The sequence below is a fragment of the Heloderma suspectum genome, chromosome 5, assembly GCF_057233095.1.
Source record: "Heloderma suspectum isolate Gila_16-S chromosome 5, 16-S_ref, whole genome shotgun sequence".
Lineage (NCBI taxonomy): Eukaryota > Metazoa > Chordata > Lepidosauria > Squamata > Helodermatidae > Heloderma > Heloderma suspectum.
Genome location: NC_139462.1, coordinates 61046936 through 61072134, shown reverse-complemented (window position 1 = coordinate 61072134; position 25199 = coordinate 61046936). Strand labels below are relative to the sequence as shown.

Here is a 25199-nt window from a genome sequence, read left to right as displayed (position 1 = left end):
CTTCTCAGAGCATCTGTTTGTTCTGCAGTAGCAGCTGGACAGCAAGGTTGCTGATAACAGACCTTTGGAATAAACTGACCCTCAAATAATTGTTGTGGAATTGTTGTGGGTTAGCAACTTCAGTAGAGAAAGAAAACACCTGGGCATTCCCTTGAAAATCTGCAAAATCTAGGATAATGTTTGAGGAGAAGCACGGCTGATCTGTGCTTCCGAAAGGGAGAGGAACGGGGCTGGTGGCTCTCCATTTAATAGCATCATCGGTGCTGCCTCAGCACTGCCTAAATGCTGTCTTGTTCTGGCGCAAAGAGGAGTGGAAATGCTTACTCCATTTTGGTTTTTCTGGAAAGGGGTTGTTTCTCTTGGTGGTGCTCTGCAGCTGGAAGACCCCAATGGCAGCAGCTGCTGACAAGAATAAACCATGCAAAGGGCTCCATTTGCCATAGAAAAACTGGAGCCAGTTCAGTGAAGGAACTCTTAGGTGGCATCCCTATAACAGAGGCAGGAGGCACAGTAGCAGTGGAAGGCTCATGGAACGTAGTTTCAGACTTAGTCCTTAAAATGGCCTGCATGGTATTCTGTTTATTTCTTCTCACATGGATATGCTGGTTGGTTGATCTTTGTCTTTTTGCCAACAGGCCCTATAACAGGACTATTGGCAAATGGAGACCTGTAAGGTAATGGCAAGAGCAGAGGGGAAAGTGAAAGAGAAACTAAAGTATACTGAAATGTTTTGTTTCTTTAATAGCAGAAGGAGAAAAGTTAGAAAGGTAGATCAGATCCTTAGAAGGAAAGCTGTTGGGAAAAAGGGAGGTGCTTTATGAGAAAAACCTGTTGAAGGAGAATCAGATCTATAGATGAGGTTGTAGCTGTAGCAAGCTCTGTCCTGGGCAAAAAACAAGGAAGAACGGTGGAATCTGGCGGCACCAAACCTAGAGCAAAGATCTAGGTCACAAATCCCTGCTTTTTCTGGGCAACAGGGAGTTAACCCACTGCTGGATGCCTTCTTCACACCAAGCAGAGAATAGGGAGCACTACTGTACTCTTTAAAAACAGCAAAAAAAGAGAGCAAGAGAGTCAAACCTAGAATATCAAGTTTCCTAATCTTTATATCCAAGAAATGAAATCTTTTTTCACTTATGTTTACCAGTAAGATAAATATATTACCTTGTTCTTTCAACTTTGGCAACAATTTGTCCAAAACCACCATTTTGCCACTGTTAGTTACCAAATGCATATCTGTCGTGTAAGGTGGGCCAGGCTCTGCTCCATCAAAGAGGTATGGATGATTGCAACATTTTCGTAACTGCATAAGAATGTTTAGCAGTCTCATTTTGTCCAATTTTCCAGCAGAGTTCAATATATCTATGTCCTTCATTAAGATCCTTGTATACCTGTATTAAAAGAAAAACACAACTGAGGCACATGCCAGACAAACAGTTCAGTATTTTTTAATATGTAACCAGCAAAACAGAACAATTCTGTTCATTTATTTACTAACTTTAGTTACTTACCATTCTCTCTGCATCTTGCTGAGACCAACGTAGATTTTAACTTCCTTTTTTGGAGGCAAACTCTTCTCTACATCAGCTTTAATACGACGCAAGAGAAATGGTCGTAGCACCTGCAAATTGTAATACAAGATTTCAGGATTGGAATCCTTGTGCTTTCTTTACATCTGATACTTCAGAACTATATGGTTTTAACTCCACCTTTTAACATGAGATACTTTTCATGCTGAAGCCATGTATTTATTTATTACATTTCTATACTGCCCAGTTGATGAAGTTCCTAACTTGAGTTAGGATCCAAAGAGCCACCTGCACAAAAATAATTCCTTTTACCTATAGGGGATTGTTTTATTTCTGGTTCCAATTGCAGCTTCAGACTGTATCAGAGGATTCCCCAACTATTAAGTGGTGTTTGGAACGCAATTTCTCTAGCCCTAACCTCTTCATCAATTTTTACAGCTTATTAACTGAAGCTTACAAGCAGATATAATTATTTGTCTTTCAAGTACATTGCATACAGGAAAGTTTAATAAGTGGTCTACGTAGTACAATATAAAATATTCTTCAAGTTAAATGGATTAAAATAACTCATTAAAAAATAACCTCACCATATGGAGCCGTTCCACTAGTTTTTGATCTCCAAGACAGTTGTTCGTATCAAACCATGAATCAAAATCCTGTATTAAAGTATTAAAATGTTATAATCCACCTAGATGTCAGAGTAAGCTTACCATTCATTTGAGCTCTCTTTATTTGTCGAACAGCAGAATTCTACAAAGGCTAGATATAATTTTCCATTAAACAAATATTAAAAATTCTCATGAACTGTCACAGAGTTTACATTTTCCATAAGAAATCATAAGATTGTGTTCTAGTTCTAGATGTCTTCCTTAAGGATTGTAGGGATATACAATATGCTGCAGTTGTAATACAGGATCCCTGCAAACCATGATTTGCAAATTAGGTGCTAGACACATGAACACATATTTCCACCCTCCTCATATTAGCCATAGTTTCACATTACACATGCACTTATAGTTAGCGACAAAAAGCTTCCTCGAGACAAACCACAAAACATATACAAAATCCCTCATGAAAGTATGCACCAAATGTAAATAATAATCAACTCTATTTGATAGTTAATGGTAAACTGGATTTTAAAAGTTACAAGATGTTACCTCAGCTGAATTGAAGACATCCGGCAATAAAAAGTTAAGAAGCGCCCAAAGTTCATGTAAGTTGTTCTGTAATGGTGTTCCAGTTAACAGCAATCTATTTGTAGTCTTGAATTCTCTCACAATCTCTGACAGCTTGAAAAACAAGAATTATTTTTTTAAACTTAAAAGAACAAAGTAGTGTGATTTAAATGCTTACAAACACTGGGTGTTTAAAATACCTTGGATTTTTCATTTTTAATCCTGTGAGCTTCATCAATAACTAGGTATCTCCAGTTAAATTTTTTGAACACCGATTTTTCTTTAATGAGCATTTCATATGATGTTACACAGACATCCCATTCACCTGGCAACAAAACATCTCGCACAAAAGCAGCCTATTAAGAGGAAAAATAAGCATGCATTTAACTCCAGCTGAGGAAATGTCATGACACTGAACTGCAGTTTTAATGCTTCTCAGTTTCTTCACTTTGGCAACTTACAATATTTAAGTATTGTCATTTCCACATCATCCTATACTGTAAAATTATTGTTTTCCTAATTTATGTGAATTTCCCCACACAAAATTAGTGAGCAGAAATAGTAAGAGAACCTCAGTCAATAACTGCACAAAAAGGGAAATATTTTAATGTTTTCCTATCTCAGCCAGGTTAAAATTGCCATATATTTTCATAAGCCTTATCAAATTGGTGTATCTATTATTTTGTATTAAACTAGATGAATGTAACAGGACATTTGAGGAACTAGATAAGTACATTTTGAAAGAAGCAGCACAGATCTGAAAACATCTTAAGCCATTTAGAACTAGTTTCTGGTTTATGTACATTAGAGCAGCACAACCCACCAATTCTGAAATAGTCACTATGTGTGATGGGGAAAGTGTGGGAATCTGGATGGTGTTTTCCTCAAGCTGCCTCACCTGTGTGTACCTGACTCTTCTATTTCAAGTACCTGAGCTGCAGTCCAAAATCTTTGCAGAATCCATTTGTAAATCTGACCTCTAATGATTAAGAATCCTACTTAAACTACTCTATGGCAGCTAACTGTTTGGAAGAACAGCATGTGAAGGAAACACAAACGCACAGAGATGGTTCATACTCACTCGCTGGTCTTTGTCACCTATCAGACATACTGCCCGAAGAGTCGGCACCCATCTCTTGAACTCATTCATCCAATTATGTAAAGTTGATTTGGGAACCAATACCATGTGAGGACCAGGAATGTTTCTGTAGTGTTTCATGTACCCAAGAAGAGAAATTGTTTGCAGTGTCTTTCCCAGACCCTGTTAACAGGACATATATAAAAAGTTAAGTTTGAGAAGTATCCAGGCCGATTGTATCAGTAAGCAAGATAAAATAAAGAATGTCTTCATACAGTTATTTATTTGAAGCGTTTTTACCCAGCTCCTCAGCCAAAAAGGGCTCTTGGAGCAGCTTGCAAAGATCAATAATAAGACATTATCTCCCTTCAGGCTTACAATCTAAAAGACACAATACAAAAGGGAGGGAGGGGCAAACTCAAGCACTAGTTCTTAATTACAAAGTTCTTATAATGACCAACTGGTCATTATCCATTGCCATCCTATGAAATTTGCTGTCTAAGCAGCTGTCTAGGTTTGTTCTAGTGGTAGGTCAAGATCTCATTTATGTACATTTAATTTACAGAGTTTCCATAACAAAAGCTGTCACATCACATAAATAGTGTGCTAATCTAAAATAAGAGTTCATTGGTAGGTTTCAATAATATCTAAATGCCATTTCACACACTAGCCAACTAGCAGTCCTTTACGTACAATGGGTACTGTGCCCATACGCTTGCAGAAGCAACCACTCATGCAACAGGGCTTTCTCGCTTCTTAAAATAACCTGAAATGAGTGGGAATGCTAATTTCTGGAAAGGGGCAAGTCAATGGAGCTCATAAAAGGAAACACCGCTGACCTGTCCCAAACTGGAAATGAGTGTTTTTGCTTGTTTGAGAGGTTATTGTGCACGAAACCCCATTGTGCAAGTGGTCACTCCTGCAAGCACAACAGAACCAGCAGAGGCAGAGGGGCCCTGTTGGCTACTGCCCTTTGAGGCTATATGTGCACACCCTTAATGCATATATTTAATAAAATATATTCCCATACATACATACTCATACACCACATCACATGTGATAACATACATGCCATATTGGGGTGGGGTGGTAGGGAGGTCGCTGCCTGCAACATTTAGAAACTTGCCAGTTGGCTGACACAACTTTAGAAAGGAAACAAAACAGGTATGTCTGCTATTTCAGCCTAATCATTTCCACAAGAAAGTACAGTGGTTTACAATGTTTAGAACTAGGATCCCAGATATATGCTTGACTGGCTCTTTAGTAGAGATTATGGGGGCACTTTAAAAGAACTACTTATTTTTTTCCAAACACCATGCCCCAAAAGCTTACCACAAAAGTTTTAGCAAATGCAGTATTAAATTAAAAGGGGGAATAAATCACAAAGGAGAAATATATCCTTAAATAATCAACCGCTTTAAAAGAAATACCCTTTTTTAGTTCAAAGAGATAATACTGGTGTCAATGTAGTCCTAACACTGTAATAAATGTAGATTGAACAAGAAATCAGAAGAGCGAAGAAAGAATGGCACCAGTACAGTGATGAAGAGAGGAGTCCTCAAAAGTGCAGAGAAAGCCCAGTGTGTTTCAAGTCATATGACTCTTTCTCTGAGAGACTCATCAGATAGTACAGAAGACAGATGTGATCCTTTAAGAACCATGCTGGAAGAGGAATGCTGGGAATTGTAGGACTTTTTTTGTCAAAATATGCAATAGGATTGCACCCTAGATTAAATCTTGTCCCTGAGGAAGTATCGTAAAATTTGAAACATGTTGGGATAAGAAATTATTCTCTCTGCACCGCTGAAGTCTCCTCTTGTTTTGATGTCTAGGGTATAGCATATTGGGAGCCTCCATACAGAAAAAGATGACCAAATATTTAGGAACTCGGCCTGTCTTAGTTTCTGCCCATTTTAACCAGATGGGTAAGCTTTTCCATCAAGAAAATCCATGGCATATTATAGGCGATAATCTCAGTTTTCAAATGTCTGGCTATCACTAGTTTTGGCCACCAATAAGACAGCTAAACTACTGTCTTGATGAATGGCACATTTATATTAACAATAAGGATCTAGAGTTATGTCCGCTTGAATAGACCCCAATAATCCTAATAATTTTAATCAAATAGTAAGCTTAAAACTTGAAACTTTAGGACAATTCCAGAAGATATGGTAGAACATATTCCAATTCCCACAGTCCCTCCAACAATGATATATCACATCTGAGGTAAGACAACTGCCCTGAGACTTGTAGGACTTCTCCCTTAAAATATATGCTACTAGAGATAGCAAACTCAGGTTTCCATATCTGAAGACACTGTAAATCCTCAAGCAGCCCATTAAGGGTTCTACTCCATGCATGGCTATACCCTACGGATCCATACCAGCCTGAGAACTACAGATGAGGTCTCTATTAGAGATAGAACATATGCATCCAAGAAGACATCCAAATGTATTTAATCCCCTAGAAACCACATCCTTGAAGCTGTCTCTATTTGCAAATACTTGAAACAGTGCACAGGGATATCTTCTAACTTCACTTTCAACTGAGATAGACAGGATTTATTTATTTTCAACACTCAACATAGTCCTCTGAGTTGTTTACAAAATGTAGTATCATAAAACAATAAAACCCTAACATCAAATAGATTAACACCTCCGCTGCCCCTCTGCCCCACACACACACACACACGAGCACAAACTAAGTAGATGAAATAAAACCAGCAAATGAACAGGTGCCCATTTGTCTTAATCACCTTCAACTACACAACTCAAATCCAGAAGAAAGTTTCAGTTTGTTGCTAGAAGCAGTAAGAGAAGGCCATTTAACAGCAGTCTTCCAAGCTCCCTGAATGTCAATTATCCAACAGCTGGAAACATCTTCCTACCATCTCAGTATATTGGTCTTTCTAAATGAGAAACACTCAACCAAGAAAGCTCCAACTTGAAAGCATACATTATTTGATAGAACAAAAAGGAAATTCTCTAGTTGAATTTTCTTGAGACAAGTCACTATATGAAAGTTATTCTGTATTGCGAAGAGGAAATAATTCCTCTTATTTGTACTGTGTGTTATATATCTAGTTTAAACTAATGTCAAACTGTGGCTGCAATGTAGTACAAAAATTTTATGACATGCATGTAGCAACTCTGCATTTTATTTAAAATTGGTAATTCCAAACAACAATAGTTGGTTCACATACCATTTCATCTGCTAAAATACCATTGATGCCATTTTCATACAAAGAAATTAGCCAGTTCAAACCTCGGACTTGATAATCACGCAGTTTTCCCCATTTTACATCTGCAACAAAGACAACAGCAGACATTATAAAAAATATTTGAAGTCACCAGACTCCCTTCATAACAAATATTTCCAGTCCCACTGAAAAGAAACATGGAAGGATACAAGGTTAATCAGAAGAGTTTCTCTCAATTCTATCTTCAGTTTTGCCTAACTTGGATGATTTACCAAATAAGAGGTGTCCCAACCTATTAGCAATAGCATACTACTTCCACAAATTGGTAACAATATTCAATTCTCATGTTATGCAATCCATAAAGATTGGAGGGAGATGTTATGCAATCCATAAAGATTGGCTATACTGTAGAAATACAGGCATGCTGTTCATCTTGATGACAACAGTGGATCCTTCTTCGCAAGGAGCATGGGGTGTGACAAGGGGATAACATATTAGAAGCTCTCTCAAGCCAGAGTTGTCCATTTAGGCCACCAAAAGGGGCCCTACTGGAGCCAGAACAGACTGGAGGGTCAGTAGGCAGGTGAGAGAGAGAGAGAGAGAGAGAGAGAGAGAGGGGCACGCGTGCGCGCATGCACACACAGTGCATCATTTATTAACTGCTATTGTTTTGTGCCAACCTAGCAGTTCGAAAGCAAGAAATTGCAAGTAGATAAATAGGTACCACCTCGGCGGGAAAGGTAACAGCGTTCCGTGCACCTTGGTGTTCAGTCATGCCGGCCACATGACCACGGAAGCGTCTTCGGACAGCGCTGGCTCTTCGGCTTAGAAACGGGGATGAGCACCGCACCCTAGAGTCGGACACGACTGGTTGGGGACACCTTTACCTTTTTATTATTTTGTGCATGTGTACAAGTTTTTCCAGCTGTTACCCCCACTCCATTGATTACCCATTTTACTCTTGGGGAACAGTAACTGTTGCAGAAAAGGCAAAAGAAGTTCTAGCTGTGTGCTCCTACTGTCACATAAGTGGGGGGGGATCATAACCATGGGCAGCAGTTTTCATTGTAAGAGAAGTCAAGAAAAGAAAATACAGCAAGATGGGGAAAAGGCATGTTCAAATTTTGCATGCAAGAATTAAAACTTCATTCAAAAATACAAATGTATTTTTGATGTGGATCTTGAGCTAGTCAACATTTGGCAAATATAAAGAGTTCCATGACATCTTCTGGAGGAAAGGGGATACAAAAATATTTCCAGTTTTGTTTAAAGGTAAATCACAGAGATTGCACCATCAGGAGCAAAGAGATTACATACATGATGGAGAGTCTTCAAATCGTGTGCATACATTAGTGGTCTTTGAACTTTCTGTTAACAGCTCCTCATCCTCTTCCTGCTCAGTTCTACGATGGCGGTAGCTAAAAACAGTGTGTCAATCTTGAGTAATCAGCAGCTACAGTGCATTCCAAAACACATCTAAAGGTATGGCTTAATTTAACAACTAATATGAATTGCCTAATTTATTCCCTTGTTTAAAAAGCAGATGATATTCATCCACCATGGCAGATGTATATCTAGGGTTTATAGTGGGGTGCAGAACCTCAGGCCCAGGGGCCAAATCTGGCCATGAAGGCTATGCCCCCATGCCCTAGCCCCACCTCCTTTCCCTCAACCACTGACTGCCTGGTGGTTTCCTGGCTTTTATGCAGTTTTTATCCATTCTAAAAGGTTGAAATCCTTCTCCTAAGGCTTAGTTACTAGCAGTAAGAGTTTTAAGCTACAATATGCTGGTGTTTTGGCCCCACCCCTTTTGCCTTCAGCCCCACCTACCACTGGAATGTGGCCCCAAACAGCTTCTCCAAAAGGGAATTCAGCCCTTGGGCTGAAAGAAGGTCTGCACCCCTAGTTTATAGCAGTTTTAACATGTATTTGTTTTCAACACCACCTTAGATTGGGGACTGTTGCCATTCTCTCAAACTTGGAGCGGGAATGGAAACCTTGGCCGCAATAGCATTGTACTCTGGAGGTGATCAGAAGCACAGCACAGTTCCATGTGAAAAATGTGCCAACCTCTAAATCCAACAGGTAGAGAAGGGCTGGAGCAAACGGGCAGGTTGCAAGAGTGATCCCCTATAGATACCCACAGCCTATTCTTTTCAATGCCCCCTTTTCTCAGGTCAAGCTGACCTTGCTTGCTTCCTGGCAGGCTAGGGAAAAGCAAAACATTGGTTCAGAAAGCATTTTAAGCAGCTTTTTCAAAGCTAGTCCTCTTCGGTGAGTCTGATATAACCTTGCCTTGATAAGCTTTTTCACGCTGCATTCACAAATCCCCTACAACCCTATCCAACTCCAAACTGGGAAGGATTGCAGGGGATTGTTCGAGACCATATGCAGGGGCCCAACCATAACGTCAGGGCCAAGAACCTGACTCTTACCCAAGGACAGGGTCTTTACAACTATAAATTGTTTTTATAACTAGGAGGAGGGCTTTTTCTGCTGTGGCACCCCGGCTCTGGAATGAGCTCCCTGGTGAGGTTCGCCTGGCACCTACATTGTATTCCTTTCGGCGCCAGGTGAAGACCTTTTTATTTTCCCAGGCATTTTAGCATTTTAGCTTTCTAAACTTTTAGCTTTGCTGTTTTAAATTTGTATTTTAAACTCCTGCACTGCTGCTAGGTTTTATTGTGGTTGTATTGTTATATTGTGGTTTTAATGTTCTATATATTTTAAATTGTTTTATTGTGTGCTGTTTGGTTTTAATTTTTGTGAACCGCCCAGACAGCTTCGGCTATTGGGCGGTATAGAAATGAAATGAAATAAATAAATAAATTTTGAGTTGGTTACAAGGCCAGCCAAAAATCTGTGGCCCCCTGCAACACCTACATGTATTACACCTGATCTAGTAGCAGGAATTCTAGTAGCGTATGTAGTAGCATAACTAAAAGAGAATTTTCCCAGTTAAGAAATGCTAAGTTTTTGTTCAATAGTGTAGACAGCCTCCTAAAAACAAACCTTAAGGAAAACCACACTCTAATGTTTACATGGAAGTTGCTTTCATCAAAAAGATATTTACACACTAACATTCCTTGAAAAGACTCACCACCCAAAGCAGCTGACAAGTATATATCCATAAAGAAATATTTATGAACTTTTAAAAAGTATAAATCCAAATCAAATTAAAAAGTATCCCACAGATAACATCATAAAATAAATTTCCCAAGAAGTTCCTCAAGTTGTTTTTAGGGGCTTTTGTGCAAATGCAAAACACCATACATGTGGATGTCATATTCTTGCACCCCCATATCAGAGTTATTTAAAAAAACATTTATTCAATTGTGCAATCCTATTTGCACATGTAGAAACAAGCTAGACTTTTAAAGTCAAAAGCACATCTGCAAACTATTCTAAATTGACACTCATTTGCAAATTAGGGCAAAATATCAGCGATAACCAGCAGAACAGGTAGTACTCACTCTCCAACAGATAGCAGATTTTGTTTTTCATCCTTCTTTATTCGTGGTCGTCCTGGTTTCATTTTCAAAGGTGAAGTTGGAGTCTTTTGAGCAGCAGGCTGAATGAAATGAGCAAACAACTCTGTCTGCTTCAACAGATACTCAAATCTGTTTGCTCGATCTGTTTGCTGTAGTAAGGATGCAGAAGATAAGCAAAAATGCAAGCATGTTTATATGAAGAACTCAAATTCTAGAATTACATTAGCTTTCAGCATGTCAGAATCAACCGCATACATCAATTAAAACACACACCTGTAGTTTAGGCTAAGATAACCTGAAGATGAACATACCACCAACAGGCAAACCTAGTTTTGAAGATAATTGTTTTGTTATCAAAACATAGCTAAAGAACAAGGAAGTTTTATGTTTCCATTAGAAAAATACAGCCCCAAATTTGAGCTTTAACTCGCCTTCCCACTTACAGGTGACCAAATGTTGACCAACCCAAGTTCAGAGAGCCATCACAAATTCAGAGGTAAAATTCAGAGGAACCTACTCAGTTCCAAAATGCACCATTAACAGGAAAGACTGAAAGGAGATTTTGCAGTTCAATCCCATGGACTGCATTCCCTTTAGAAGGAGACCTTCACTCTCAGAGGCTTCCACTTATCCAACGCCCTGCCAGGCTGCAGGGCGGGAGGAGCGACAGAGGCAATTTTCACCTCTCCATCCTCTTTTTAAACATTCTTCCTCTAGATTGGCCTTTGACCCCATCTAGAGAAGTTGCACTGGGGGTGAGGGGCTGGAGAAGGCATAGGATTTCTCATATCCTGGCCTCTCCTCCCCCCTCCCTGCTCACCTGAACGCCCTTTTTCTTCCCTCTGAGGCGCATTTGTGACCTCAGGAAGCAGCTGGCATGGTTCTTTACCCAATGGCTGCAGGGAGTAAAGCCTAATATTTATTTATTTATAAATAATATATATCCTGCAGTCAAGAATTCCAATTTGACTATGCACTGTGTGACTATGCACTTCCTTTTATCAGTCCTGAATCTCCCACCATTCAGAAGCCCAGGTTGTAGAATTTTGGGAGAAGAACATCCCCTTTCCCAATCTGGTGCCTTCCTTATCTCTTGGACTACAACTTCCATCATCCACAGTAACCACGGCCAATGGTTCAGGCTTGATGAGAGTTCCAGTCCAACACATCTGGAGGGCACCAGATTGGGAAAGGCTCCCAACCTGGTGCCCTTCTCCACACCATACACAATTTTATACACCTCTATCATAATCCTAATGACTCGTTTTTTCTAAAATCCCCACACTCTGTAATATAATGAATAAATAAATAATAATGTATGCCTATTAATTATCACTAGTGCATGGTGGGCTAGGACATAGAGAAGGCAAGAAGTTAGGGTGGGCAATGGGAAGGAGGGAGTTGCAAGACACAATCCAGGAGTGAGATAAGCAAACATTCCCTGCAATCTTATTTGCATTGCTGATACAAACAAGTTTAAGAGAAAGTATCAGACAACAGCAAGAGATTATCTTCTTTATCAACTTCCTATGTATAAATCTAAAGCAACCAGCGGAACTACAGCGCTCATTAGTATAAAGTACAAACCATTTTTTCTTCATATGTAGGATCTGGTTCTTGGTTCTCTTTTTGTTTTCCTGGCGATTCATCATCAACCACTTCCTAAGAGGAAAACAGCAATTAAAAATATATATCATTTATTTTCTTCTTACCCCTTATGATTTCACAAATCTTTCAAGTATTTTTAAGAAACAGGTAACCCAAACCAGTTGTGCACATTAGAATTGCAGTGCTAAACCATTTTGCCTTGATGAATAGTAGAGAATTAAGATGTCGCTTCGAATCTATTTTTCACAGCCTGCCCAATTTACTATGAAAATGGCAGAACAGAAACGAACCATATTAACATAGTTTGCCTTAGTCTCATTTAGCTTTTATAATTCTGACTGCCCATTGTTTATTTCCTTTCACCCAATCTTTAATGAATTCTATTACCATCCAACTCCTGATCATAATGGGATTTCTACTGAGCTGTTCTTCTATTGATTCCATATCAGTATCTATTTGGGCAGAAATCCATTTTTCCAGTGCCCATTTTGAAGTCCAAGCTAGCAGCTTCAAACTATTGCAGAACATATGATTCAGAATTCAATTCTCTACCTCACATGGCACTAGAGCAACATTGTTAGAAATATGACAGGTAGGAATGGCAATAAGAGAGCTTTATACACAACATATTTCAGGGCAATGTGAAGTTGATTATATAAGCTACCAGAATTATTACTGAATATGCTTTCTTTCCCTATGGCCTATGCAGTGAAAGAAAATTATACGGAAATGGGGACAGACAAGAAAACAAACAATAGACACAGTATGGAGGGTACAGGAGTGACTAAAGACTTTAAAACGAAAACTTCTTGTCACAGGGTCCAAACCAAGCAATTATTGATTCCAGCTGATACACTGGAAGGCAACAAATTTGATTCAAAGTTGGCATTGTTTACTCCCTGTGGTAAGCCTCATTCAGCATCCTAGCAGCCATATTCTGAATCAGTTACAGTTTCGAAGAACTCTTCAAAGTTAGCCCCACATAAAACACGTTATCATCGTTCAATCTGGATGTCACCAAAGCAGGGATTACTATGGCGAGGAAAAGATGCAGTGGGAATGCCAACCAGTTTGTAATAAAAAAATACTCTTGGCCACTGTTGTTACATGAACATCCCAGAAAAACACCAGGCCCAAGGGCAAACCCAAGCCAAGAACCTGAGTCTTCAAAGGGAGTGAAACCCCATCCAACACAGACTGTATACCAGTTCCAGAATCAGTACTTCTGTCATGTTAGTGCTACGCTTCAATTTGTTCACCCTCCTCTAGTCCATCAGAGCTTCCATTACTGTTCCAAGGTGAAATGAAAAGGAGAGCTTGAGTCCATTTCTCAGCACATGGTATCCAAGGCACATTCTGTTCTTTTAACCAGGTTAAAAGCTGGGCTGAAAGAGCAAAGATCAGGGTAGGCATCTTTTGCCTTCCAGATATTTTGGACGAGAACTCCCATAATCCCTGAACACTGACCATGTGTAGAAAAGACAAACTAAAATGAACAAGGGGGTTGAGCATCTCCCCTATAAGGGATGGTTACAACAGCTGGCATTGTTTAACTTAGAAAAAAGGAGGGTAAGGGGAGACATGATAGAGGTCTACAAAATTATGCATGGTGTGGAGAATGTGGATAGGGAGACATTTTTCTCTGTCTCTCAAAAAACTAGAATCCAGGATCATCCCATGAAGCTGGTGGGAGACTCTGGACAAATAAAAGGAAGTACTTCTTCACACAGTGCATGGATAAACTATGGAATTCGCTACCACAGGATGTAGCGATGGCCACCAGTTTGGATGGCTTTAAAAGGGGGTTGGACAAATTCCTTTATCAAAGGCTACTAGTCCTGATGGCTATATGCTACCTCCAGTACCAGAGGCAGTGAGCCTATGTACACCAGTTGCTGGGGAACATGGGTGAGAGGGTGCTGTTGCACTCATATCCTGCTTGTGGGTTCCCAGTTGACAGCTGATTGGCCACTGTGTGAACAGAATGCTAGACTAGATGGGCCCTTGGTCTGAACCAGCATGACTCTTATATTCTTATGCTGCTGGGACTTACAGGAGTTGTAATCCAAAACATCTGGAGGACACCATGTTTCCTACTCATCCAAGAAACCATGTATCATCCAAGAAACTATGGAGCTCGATAGCCACCACACACTCCAATATCTTCCCCAAATAAGGAAGAATGGACACTAGTCAAAAGCATTTAAAGTTAGCCAGATTGAATGAGGGATAGATTTTGGAACAGACATGCCAGTCTCTTTGAAGACTGTGGGGAACATCCCCCCCTCAAGTAGACATTTACTATCTCCATTACTCAGAAGACCAGCTCCCACTGACAAATTTGATTAGTGAGATTGGGCATGGATCTAATACATTGCAGGTGTTCAGACCATCAACAGGGTAAACAATGCAGCCAGCGCTGGTTGTTTTCCCCACACCACACATGCCAGTTGCGTGACCAGGATTACCCTAATTCTTCATTTTGTGTCGCGAGTTACCATGTTGTCCAAATCTGACATGCAGCCATGGCAACTTTTCACCCAGCCTACAATGCCTACTGCAAGCCATACGTTCTTTTTCTAGCTTTTGGGGGAGAAACAAACCAGAAGCCCAGATTTGGACACAACACTAAATAACCCAGGGATAGAGCATTCGTGAGTTGTTTAGCCACTGCCGCTTACTGCAAGATTGATTGGGCAGCGTACACTAGCACACTGTCTTGTTCATGACCACCCACATTTTGTTTTTAATTGTGGGTGTTAATGACATATGAAACCAGGCCACTGAATCCTTCTTCCTTCTCATGTGAAAATAGCAGTGCCCCCCGGGGGGAGACTGCTCTAGTATTTGGGAGTTGTACTGTACTGCTTTTCTTCAGTGTACTGGAATTGTAATGATCAGGTTCTGTACAATGTAAAGTGCAACTAGTCTTACATAAAAGTCTTCCTGTTACATAGTTTTTAGAAAGTGTTTTGGGGAGTAAAGGCCAGGGAGCAATATATGAACACCTAATCTTAAATATTTTATTTAAGATTTTAAAAGAAAATATTTCATAATCCAAAAATGTTCAATGTTTCCAATTTTGAGGGGAGGAGAAAATGTTTCCTTTTTCACTTTTCCCAATTTTGTTCCAGCCTTCACATCTCTAGTATAAACTAATGGTTGACAACCAAGCCCAGCCACTATTTGTAAACTCCTCCACATAAAACTTGCTCACCACCAGATTGTCCTCCTATCATAAACAAGACAGCAGGTCAAGTGTGTGGCCTTCCACAAGTATTGTAAATTGAGACATATAAATTGACACAGACCCACAGAGGCCATAAAGTCCTAAGCAGAAGCAGCAGCTAAAATAGCTTCAAGATGAATGCTGTAGTCCTAATTTGCTTCCCTAGTATGGTAATAAAGGTTAAAAAGCAATAATCCTGACTTAAACGTTTTTTTCAAAAATGAAGCATAATTTGTATTTATTGTAATTGCCATCCTTTGGTTGTACACAAGGGCATGTGGAAGCATGTGATACACTGCCCACTGTCATTCTCCCTCCTTATTTATAACAGGTATATCAACTTAAAGCATTAAGACAAATGTGCTAAAATGGTATTTTCGAGAAGTCACACTAAAGGGGATAACATCTCTCTCTATTTGGAAGCTTTTGTTTATTTTTGCATATCTGAGTACAACTTTTATTTACAATGATTCAATCTATAGCTTTCAGGTGATTGTATAACTAATATAGATCTAGGAGGCTGGATTATACAACATGCCTAAGGAAAAACTTCCATTGTTTATGACAGGGATAGGGAATGTGTGGCCTTCCAGAAGTCGTTGGACTGCAACTTCCATCATCCCCACCACTGTCTATACTGGCTAGGGCTGACAGAAACAGGTGCACCACTAGACAGTGCAAAATGGTGCCTATTCAAAAAATGTATGCAACATCCCTATTGGTGGAAAGAAAACCAAATCAGATATTACATACAAATGAGTTCTTTCACACTCAAGATCTGTCATAAAATCTCTTATCACACCCCTTCGAAGGAATGAGTGGTACATGATGGGGCAGTTGCTACATCGCAGACTCCAAAGCGAAGCCCAGTCTGGCTCGAGTACAGTGCGTGCCTAAAGCATTAACGATCTGCGAGAACCTGGAAATGAGGCAGGCCATTTATATCCACTGCAGGACGGAACTCTGAAGCCTGCGTGTGCATTATTTAGAGGCTCTACAGCGTTTGGAGGAACAATACGCCAACGCGGAGACCTGCACGTTACAAGCCCAGTTGTACTTTTCGGGAACTTACTTCCGGACAGACCCGTTTAGGACCGCGCCGTCTGAGGTGGGAGAGGAGGACGGGAGTTATTCCCTGGGGAAGGTTTCTGCGCCCCCTCCCCGACCCTGGCTATGGCTCAGCTGTTACCGTTCCGCCCGGCAGAGAAAAAGGCAGAGCCCCCCGCCGCTGAGAGGGCGGGGGAGGGCGAGGAGGCGTCTCGGCCCCGGGGGCGCCCACCAACGAGGCGCCCCCTCCCCGGCCGAAGTCGGGTCCGTGGGGGGGCGGGATACGCACGGCTTATTTACGCACGCACCAAGCGCACGCTGGCGGGGCTCCCTGAGGCGCCGGGCGAGGGAAGCGGCTCCGCAGCCGCCCCTCTCGCTATTGTCTCAGACCCACGCGGCTCCTTGAGGGCCCGAGTGGCCCGCCCGAAGAGCCCGCCGCCACGGGAGTCGGCGGTTATAACCGTCTCCGAGGACGCTTCGGAGGTGGGCGGCAGGCGGGCGCCGCCGGGGCTTCCGCCCGGCTTCAGCACCGCCGGCGAGCCTCCCCATCGCGTCGGCAAGCGCCGGAGATGGCGGGGAGCCTCGCCTCGCCTCGCCTCGCCAAACGCCGCCTTTCCTTACCGCTCCTTCGGCGTCTCCTCCGGGCGCCCCTTCAGCGGGAGCCGAGGGCCCCCCCGCGTCCTCCGTGCCGGGAACTGAGGCGCTGGCAGGGAGGGAGCTCTCGTTCTCCTGCCCCACCGCAGACATCGTGGGACGGCCGTCCAGACGGGGGGCGACGGCGACGCCTGGCTCGCGAGCTCCTGCTCTAAAATCTCTCTCTACGAATGAACGGAACTCTGCTCCCGCCGGCCGGCCGGTTCCCTCCGCGTGGCTCGGAGCGGTCCCTCTTCTCCCTCCTCCTCCTCCGCTCCTTCTTTCAGGGCCCCTCGCCGCTGCCGCCCCGGCTTTCTCAGCGCGATCCCACCAACCAGGAACCGAGCCGGCTCTCGAGTCTCGCGAGACTAAGCCTCGCGGGCTGGGGGGGGGACGAGGAAGAGCTACATCTGATCGGCCCGGAGGAGGGAAGGCGGCGCCGTTTGCTGCCAGTGCCAGCTGCCTCCGCGGCGGGCGCTTGGGGAGCGGATGGGCGGAGCTGGCGCGCGCGGGCAGAGCCAACCCGCGCTGGGGGGGGGGGGAGGAGAGAGAGAAATTGGAGTTGCGTCATGGAGTCGGGGAGGGGTGGGGCGTGTGCTCTTCCTTTTCGCGCGTTCGAGGAAGACGGGGCAGGAGGCCGATGCGGAGAGGCTTGGGGCGCAATGCTATGCGTGGTCGGGCAGAAAAAAGCCTCGCAACTCCCATAGGGCGTGCCGGGAGTTGTAAGACTTTTTCTGTCTAAACATGCATAGGATTGCGCCCTTGCTCGTCAGGTCCCTCCGTAACTGTCCCTGGCACCTTGGAGATACTGGGACGCTTTCACAAGTGACATTGAAGACAGGCCTAAGGGTCGCTCGCAGTGGACGCTGGCGGCACGGATGTCGGAGGGGAGGGGAATCCGCTCCAGGTTTCAGTCAAAACTCTAAAGGAGCTATCCAAGGTGCTGATGCACCTTGGATAGCTCCGTTAGAGCTCTGACTGGTTCTGAATGAAACCCAGAGCGGATTCACTTCCCCACCAACATCGGAGCCACCGGCCCTCCACTACCTCTGGCGCTGTTTGGGTGCTTGTGGTTAATTTGTATTAAAAACAATTATAAAGTGCCTTTCGAGCAAAGGTTTCGCAAGGAGGCTCACAGCAATCCTTAAATCAGGGGTGTTGGAATTTGGCCCTGGGGCTGAACGAGGTCCATTTCGGAGAAGCGCTTGCGTCTGCCTTCCAGTGGTGGGGAGGACCAAAGGCAAAAGGAGCAGGGCCAAAACCCCCAGCCTATTTTAACATAAAACTCTTACTGCCAGTAACTAAGCCTTAGGAAAGGCGCTTCGACCTTTTAAAATGTGGGGGGAAACTGCACGTAAGCCGGGGAACCACCAAACAATCTGGTTGGGTGGAAGGGGCTGGGGACAGTTATGGAACCCTTGAAAGCCGGATTTGGCCTCAGATCTCAGGTTCCCCACCTTTGCCTTAAACAGACTAAGACAGCTACCTATCTGGAAATTGAAACGATATGTTATAAAATGGGTTGCAGAATCTCAAGCCTGGGAGCAAAATCTGGTGCTCCTGGGGCCCAACCTGGCCTTCTGGAGATGGCCATACCCTCTTCCCAACAGCACCAGGTGGTTCCTACTTTCCCCCCCAAACCGCCTATCACTTGGTGGTTTTCTGGCTTTTGTACTTTTTCCCCACATTAAAACAGGCTGAACTGCCTCTCCAAAGGCTTAGTTACTGGCCGGAAGAGCTTTAAAATGCAATATGCTGGTATTTGGGGCTCCACCCCTATTGCCTTCGATCCCGCCCACCATTAGAATGCAGCCCCTGAAAGTTTCTCCAAAATGGAATTTGGCCCTTGAGCTGAAAGAGGCTCTTCATCCCTGCTATAAAACAGTCACCAGACATGGGCACAGAAGCACTCTTGCACTCATTTTCCCCAGCAACTCATATACTGCTTCCGATACTGGAGATAATAAATAGCCATCATAACTAGTAGCCGTCACAAGCCATGTGATGAATTTATATTAATATTTCAACCTTTGTGCTTTATTTGTTTCACCTGTGAAGAGATGTGTCTAGGCTAAAGTACATTATTAATCTTCCAAGATTATTGCCATAGAGATGTATACTTTTTAAACCAGGCCAGTACCTCCCCGCCCCCACACCCTTTCAAGAAAGGAGTGTGGCTTTGTAGAACAGAAGTGAGGACTGTAGCTCAGTGCAGATGTGTGCTTGCCCAGCCTGGCATGTGCTGAGCCAGGCAAGCAGGGGGATTCACAGACTGGTGTCTGGGGGACCAAGCTGGCGATTTCCAAATCAAATTCTGTGTAATACAATCCACTTGAAATCCCATTTAAGTAAAAGGGGAGAATAAAGTATTTTTCTAAAGCACCTTCTTTTGATTTATCAAAATATTTGATACAGGCATTTTTCAGACTTCTGCAGTATTATTATTCTGGATGTGAAGGCCAAATATCTTAAGGGCTTTTAGGTATAAAATACCTTGCAACAGTATTGGAGGGATACTTTCTGCTTCCCTTCAAACCTATGACTGATATCAAGAATGGTTATAATAAGGCTTTTAAATGCCAATGTTTTCTACCTTACGCTTTCCCTCATTATACAGTATCAATAAGTGTAAGCAAATAATGAGGATACATCTCCTTCCAAAGTAAGGATGGAGCCAACAATGTGATGTGGCTGCAAAAAAGGCAAATGCTATTTTGGGCTGCATTAAAAGAAGCATAGCTTCCAAATCCCAGGAAGTACTAGTTCCCCTCTACTCGCCACTGGTTAGGCCTCATCTGGAGTACTGTGTCTAGTTCTGGGCACAACACTTTAAGAAGGATGCAGACAAGCTGGAGAGGGTTCAGAGGAGGGCAACAAAGATGATCAGGGGAAACAAAGCCCTGTGAAGAGAGACTGAAAGAACTGGGCATGTTTAGTCTTGAGAAGAGAAGACTGAGGGAGATATGATAGCGCTCTTCAAGTACTTGAAAGGCTGTCACAGAGAGGAAGGCCAGGATCTCTTCTCGATCATCCCAGAGTGCAGGACACGGAATAATGGGCTCAAGTGACAGGAAGCCAGATTCCGGCTAACATCAGGAAAAATTTCCTGACTGTTAGAGCAATACGACAATGGAACCAATTCCCTAGGGAGCTGGTGGACTCTCCCACACTGGAGGCATTCAAGAGGAGGCTGGACAGCTATCTGTCAGGGATGCTCTGACTTGGATTCCTGCATTGAGCAGGGGGTTGGACTTGACGGTCTTATAGGCCCTTCCAACCCTACTATTCTATGACTGTTCTATGATTCTAAATTGCCTAGAGAGATTTGGCTATTGGGTGGTATAAAAATGTAAGGGCGCAATCCTATGGGGATAGGCGGCTGCCTCCAAACTCAGAGGCGACTGCCTATCTGATGCAGGGCAGGAGAAGCACGGAGGGGTCCCACCCGCACTTCAGCTGCCCTGCATTTGCGGCTGGACAGCCGATTTTTGGACTGTCTAGCAGCAGGAAGGCGGAGTGGGGGAAGCGGCTGCCAGACCTCACATAGGATGTGTCATACTGGCATTTCTGCCTTCCCTGCCCTGGAACGCCCCATTTTCTCCGCTCTTTGCTTCTCTTCTGAGTGCGTGGCCATTCTGAGTTGCCTGTGAGGCAGCGCAGGAGGGGGGGAAGGTCAGTTCTCAGGAAACCAATCTCGGCGCACAGGCTCCGAGGTCAGTTCCCAGAAACCGATGTATCCTATGGCCGTCTAGCTGCTGACAAGCAGCTATAGGATTGCTCCCAAAGAAATGAAATGAAAATGGAAGTGGTTTGCCTTCCTTTCTGATTATCTGTACCCTGGTCCTAACTCATACTCCCACTCATTGATAATTTTCTTGCAGTGGACCATTTATCTGATGGACCAAAGCTCCTAGACCAATTGGAGGAATCAGCATCACACTGCAGCATTTATGACATGCATACTTAAAGGTTCTTGGCCTGGAAATTAAACCAAATTATCTCTGCTACCACCAGAACTTAAAACCAGATATTCTTCCAACCTGGGATACAAACTGTGATGACCTAGCTTATTACAAACCTATGATTTACCCTGTTTCCTCCAGAAACATTTGTCATTTAGAATCACAAACTCAATTCTATATTTAAAACAAGATATTCAGAAAACACTTAACAGGGATGGTATCAAAGCTGGAACAGGCCAGAAAGGGCCCTTTAGTTAAATAAACATTCCAAAAACAATGGTATGTGTTAAAAAAAAGCTTGAGAACAATATTTTAGGGCTGAAACCCTTGCAATATTATATTATTCTTAGCCCCATAATGGCCAGAATCCATCCAGAACAGAATGGAATGGCCTGGAACAGCACATTCCAAGCAAGCCAAGCCAACCAAACTGACCACTTATACATAACTACATGGGAAGGATGCAATGAGCCAGAAAACTCTTAAGATTAAACTCTATAGAAATTGTGTTTTTTATGATGGATGGACTTCCATTTTATACAGAATATTCCCTTAAAATAGAGGACTTGAGACAAGTGTGTGTGGGGGGGGTAAAGATAAAGCTTCAGATATAGGATGTTGGGTCAAGGGTTTATCCTGAACACAGAAAATACTACATTGGTCGGTCCTCTTCATAAAAATGGGCTCACAATAATTCATATACACTAGTGACTTTCTGAGAATGTTTTGTGGCTTATTCCATGCCTCCTATGTAGTTATGTGTGGTTGGAGAAATTGGTTGATTTGGCTCATTTGGAAGTGGCTGTTCCAGGCTATTCTGTTCCAGATGTGTTCTAGGCATTAAAGGGTTAATAATATACTTTTTCAAGGGTTTCTGTCCTAAAATTTTATTCCCAGGTGTCTCTAACACATGCCATAGTGTTTGGCATGTTTTTGTTTTTTAAAAAATAAAGCGGCTATTCCGGCCCATTCTGTTCTGGCTTATACACTGTCCCCACATAATAGTCTTCAGCATAACAATTTACAGTTCTAGTATAATGATTTTATAAATCAGTGGTGTGCCTGTGTAATCAGGGAAGCCAAGCACTGAATGCACTTCACTGTTAGAAACCTCTGTCATAATCCTGGAAAATTCCAGCAATCACCCTGACATGAAGGTACAAACAACAGGTGATTGTATGGGGTCAGTCACTTAGAGGGTGGCACGTACAAAAGAACTGAATGCACAGTGTAACAGTTTGTCAGTTAAAGAGTAGGCCTACACAGCTTTAACAGTACATTAGGCCTTCCTATCTCAGGGCTTTTCCCAGAGTTCAGTTTGTTCCAAGCTGCCAAAAAGGACTTCTTCACCCCTGAAGAAGTAAGGGGCGCCTCACCATCCCTCAAAGACCTGCAGCTGTGATCCTTTTTGCTCTGTATCAGTTATCTCTCTGATCCTCCTCCTTCCCCAGCAGGCAACACTCAGAGTGAAGGTCACAGCAAGGACTGTTGGGAAATATAGTTGTAAGAAGTCCTAAGACTCCACAGACCCATCACAGCAGCTTTTACAAGCAGCATATTGTTTCCCGCTTGTTTAAAATTTCATTTCAATTCCAGGCACAAAAGGATTTCATGTCCAACTGTTTGATATTACCATATTTCTTGCCCTCTAATCCAGGTACCTAGTTCCTTATACTGAAGCCTCACAGTATTAGAGTGGCTGCAACTGTGTGAATCTCAATTCCACTTGGTATCTTACAATAGTCATCCAGCTTCATTGAAACTCAAATGCATCCAAGAGGTTCTTACACACACACACACACACACACACACACACCGCCCTTAGTTCTATGAGAGGGAAACATACACTCACCCTTTACCACAACTCTGTAAAGTGGCAAAGCAACAATGTCCTCACATTCCACAACTGTCAGCACAGAAAGATATCAAACACAACTTACCTGTTTATAGTTTTAATAACTCACACTACAGGTTTACCAGACTTTATACTTAATTGTTTATATAGATATACACTGCTCTTTTTTATGTTCTTTTTTTTTCTTTTTGTTTGCTAGATTAAGACCCAAATTCCAACTGTTAAACCATCAATCATCCCTACATAATAAAGCACATTGTGGAAACAAACTCAGCATAGTTTATGGGTGGAATAGTAGAGAGAAAATGTGTGGGAAAGAACTGTAAGGGAAACATTTATTTCAGACAATGGGTCAAATTTTGGCAAATTGCTGAACACTGTTTTAAAACAAAAACTTCAGAAATATTTGGTCACCCTCACAAAGACAGACATATCAGATCTCAGAAACAACACTCCACATTTTTGTCTAAAATAATATTTCAGAAAGTCTGGTTGAAGACGTGAGCACGATGTTTTTAGGCTGTTTCCAGTAAAATCTGCTGTGAACCATCTGTGACTGGTGATGTTTGATCACCTCCATCTATATACACAAGAGAGAGCTCACCAACAATAATGGTCTTGTGTCCCCCTCTTTCTAAGATATATATTGCCACTGGAAGGACTCTTCACTGACTGAAATAAGAACTAAATTGTAGGTTGCTATGACTTGCCAAGATAAATAACTAGGTTCTCAGATTTCATTAGCAATGTAGCAAATCAAAATGTGCTGCATATTGTTCCTTCTGAGCTAGGTGCTTAGTTTTGTTTTCATAACAACATGTTCAGAGTCTCATCAGCCTTCCAGCCTAGCTATGCACTATATATTCCATTTTAACAGTAAACAACTGTTTACTGCAAACAGCTAGTTGCCCAATAAAATATATAATTTAATGCCATTCCTTCTAAGATAAATTCATGCTTTCTTCCACTCAGACACATGTAGCCAAAAAACCACACCAACCACTTACAGGAAGATTTCAGCAGGCTCAGGATACTCCTGAAATTTGCAGGGGTATGAAAAATCTTAAGGGAACAGTTTCCAACAGCCCAGTGTTCAACTTAAAATGGAGAGGGTGATACATGTTTGTGGAACCTCAGACAAGGAGTCCCCTGTCTGAGGTGATGGAAAAATGATGGTTGGTGAAGCACAGAAAATGTTGGACACACGAGCTGATGGCACCACACTGTCATGATGGCAGAGCATTCTGGAGTAGCTTTTATTTCACATAGGCTCAGAAAGGTCAGAAGAACCCTGCCTCACAAGGATGGTAACACTAACAATAGGTTCCTAAATCAGATCTAGTCCTTGTCCTGTTACTACTATGTTATATGAGGGAGAGAGAAACATTTAACTTCAAAGGTTCTGTTCAATGTAAGCAAAAAGGTCAGAATCTTTTGAGGCAGATGTGGACTGTATAATTGCTGCAATTAAAAAGGTAACTAAAATATTATTTATATTTGCTAAACAATTTCATGGCATTAAAAGTCAAATGGGATGGAAGATGCCATTTCCAAACACATGTGGAATGACTTTACAACCAAGGGCTCACAGAGACTACTTTTTCAGAGATGAGAAAGCAAGTCTCATCTGTTCTTGTTGTGGTCATATTTTTAACATTGCACTTCCATTACTGGCAAATGGCTTTTCAGTGTTTTTGTGGTTCCTCAGGAAGGGGAAGAGCTTCTGGCAAGGGGGCAAGAGGTAAGGTTTTGGCAAACTTTCTCTTCCCCATATTTGTGCCGTTTCAGAACTATTTTCTGAAGGGTTTGAAAACAATTCTAATTCAGTCAACTATGTGCCTCCTGTACCAAATGAACATCCATGTAGCCTTTAAAAATTAAAAGAGTACAAGATGACTTTTCTCCCCACAGCAGAGGCAGTGGGCCAGGTTTTTTTTAAAACCCAGCTTTTATTAATGTTGGGTTTGTACTTTTTCTTTGAATAATATGTGCTTCCCCAGCCCATATCTGTCAGAAGGGATCATCTTCATCCCTTCTAATACCAATTCCAATTTCCCTATGCTTGTGAAAGTGTAGTCAAAATTGCACCATCTGCCCACAAGAGTGAGGTATCAGCAGGCTTGGGGTAAACACGAGGTTTGCAGGTGTGCAAAATACCTTAAGAAGAAGCTCTTAAGGGAGTGTCATCGTCCATCCCCCCCGAAACTGCACTGAAATAACTCAGTGGCATAGGGAATAAACAGAGAAACATACACAGCACTCAAAACTGGATGGAAGGAAAAATAAAATGGAATGGCTGGAAAAGAAGGGATGGTGGGAGGGACACATAGGAGTAAAAGGGTAGACAGAACTTTCACATTGTTTGGATGGATCATTTTCTGGTTCACACTGAG

At 42.3% G+C, this 25199-nt stretch overlaps 1 protein-coding gene across 2 annotated transcripts in view; it reads right to left on the bottom strand.

The window, feature by feature from the left end:
• SMARCA5 (SNF2 related chromatin remodeling ATPase 5) overlaps positions 1–17307 on the bottom strand; it is a 32470-nt gene extending 15163 nt beyond the window's left edge. The window contains exons 1-11 of one of the 2 annotated variants that reach the window (XM_084856168.1): positions 16978–17307; positions 12060–12134; positions 10455–10621; positions 8299–8399; positions 6985–7085; positions 3786–3965; positions 2905–3060; positions 2687–2818; positions 2117–2185; positions 1512–1621; positions 1165–1391 (exon numbers count right to left, since the gene is read on the bottom strand). In XM_084856168.1, the coding sequence (XP_084712294.1) occupies positions 1165–1391; positions 1512–1621; positions 2117–2185; positions 2687–2818; positions 2905–3060; positions 3786–3965; positions 6985–7085; positions 8299–8399; positions 10455–10621; positions 12060–12134; positions 16978–17103 (1444 nt within the window). In that variant the 5' untranslated portion in view covers positions 17104–17307. Of the gene's footprint in view, positions 1–1164; positions 1392–1511; positions 1622–2116; positions 2186–2686; positions 2819–2904; positions 3061–3785; positions 3966–6537; positions 6622–6984; positions 7086–8298; positions 8400–10454; positions 10622–12059; positions 12135–16977 lie in introns of those variants that run through there. The other variant, XM_084856170.1, reaches the window with a different exon arrangement.
• Between the last annotated feature and the right edge of the window lie 7892 nt (positions 17308–25199).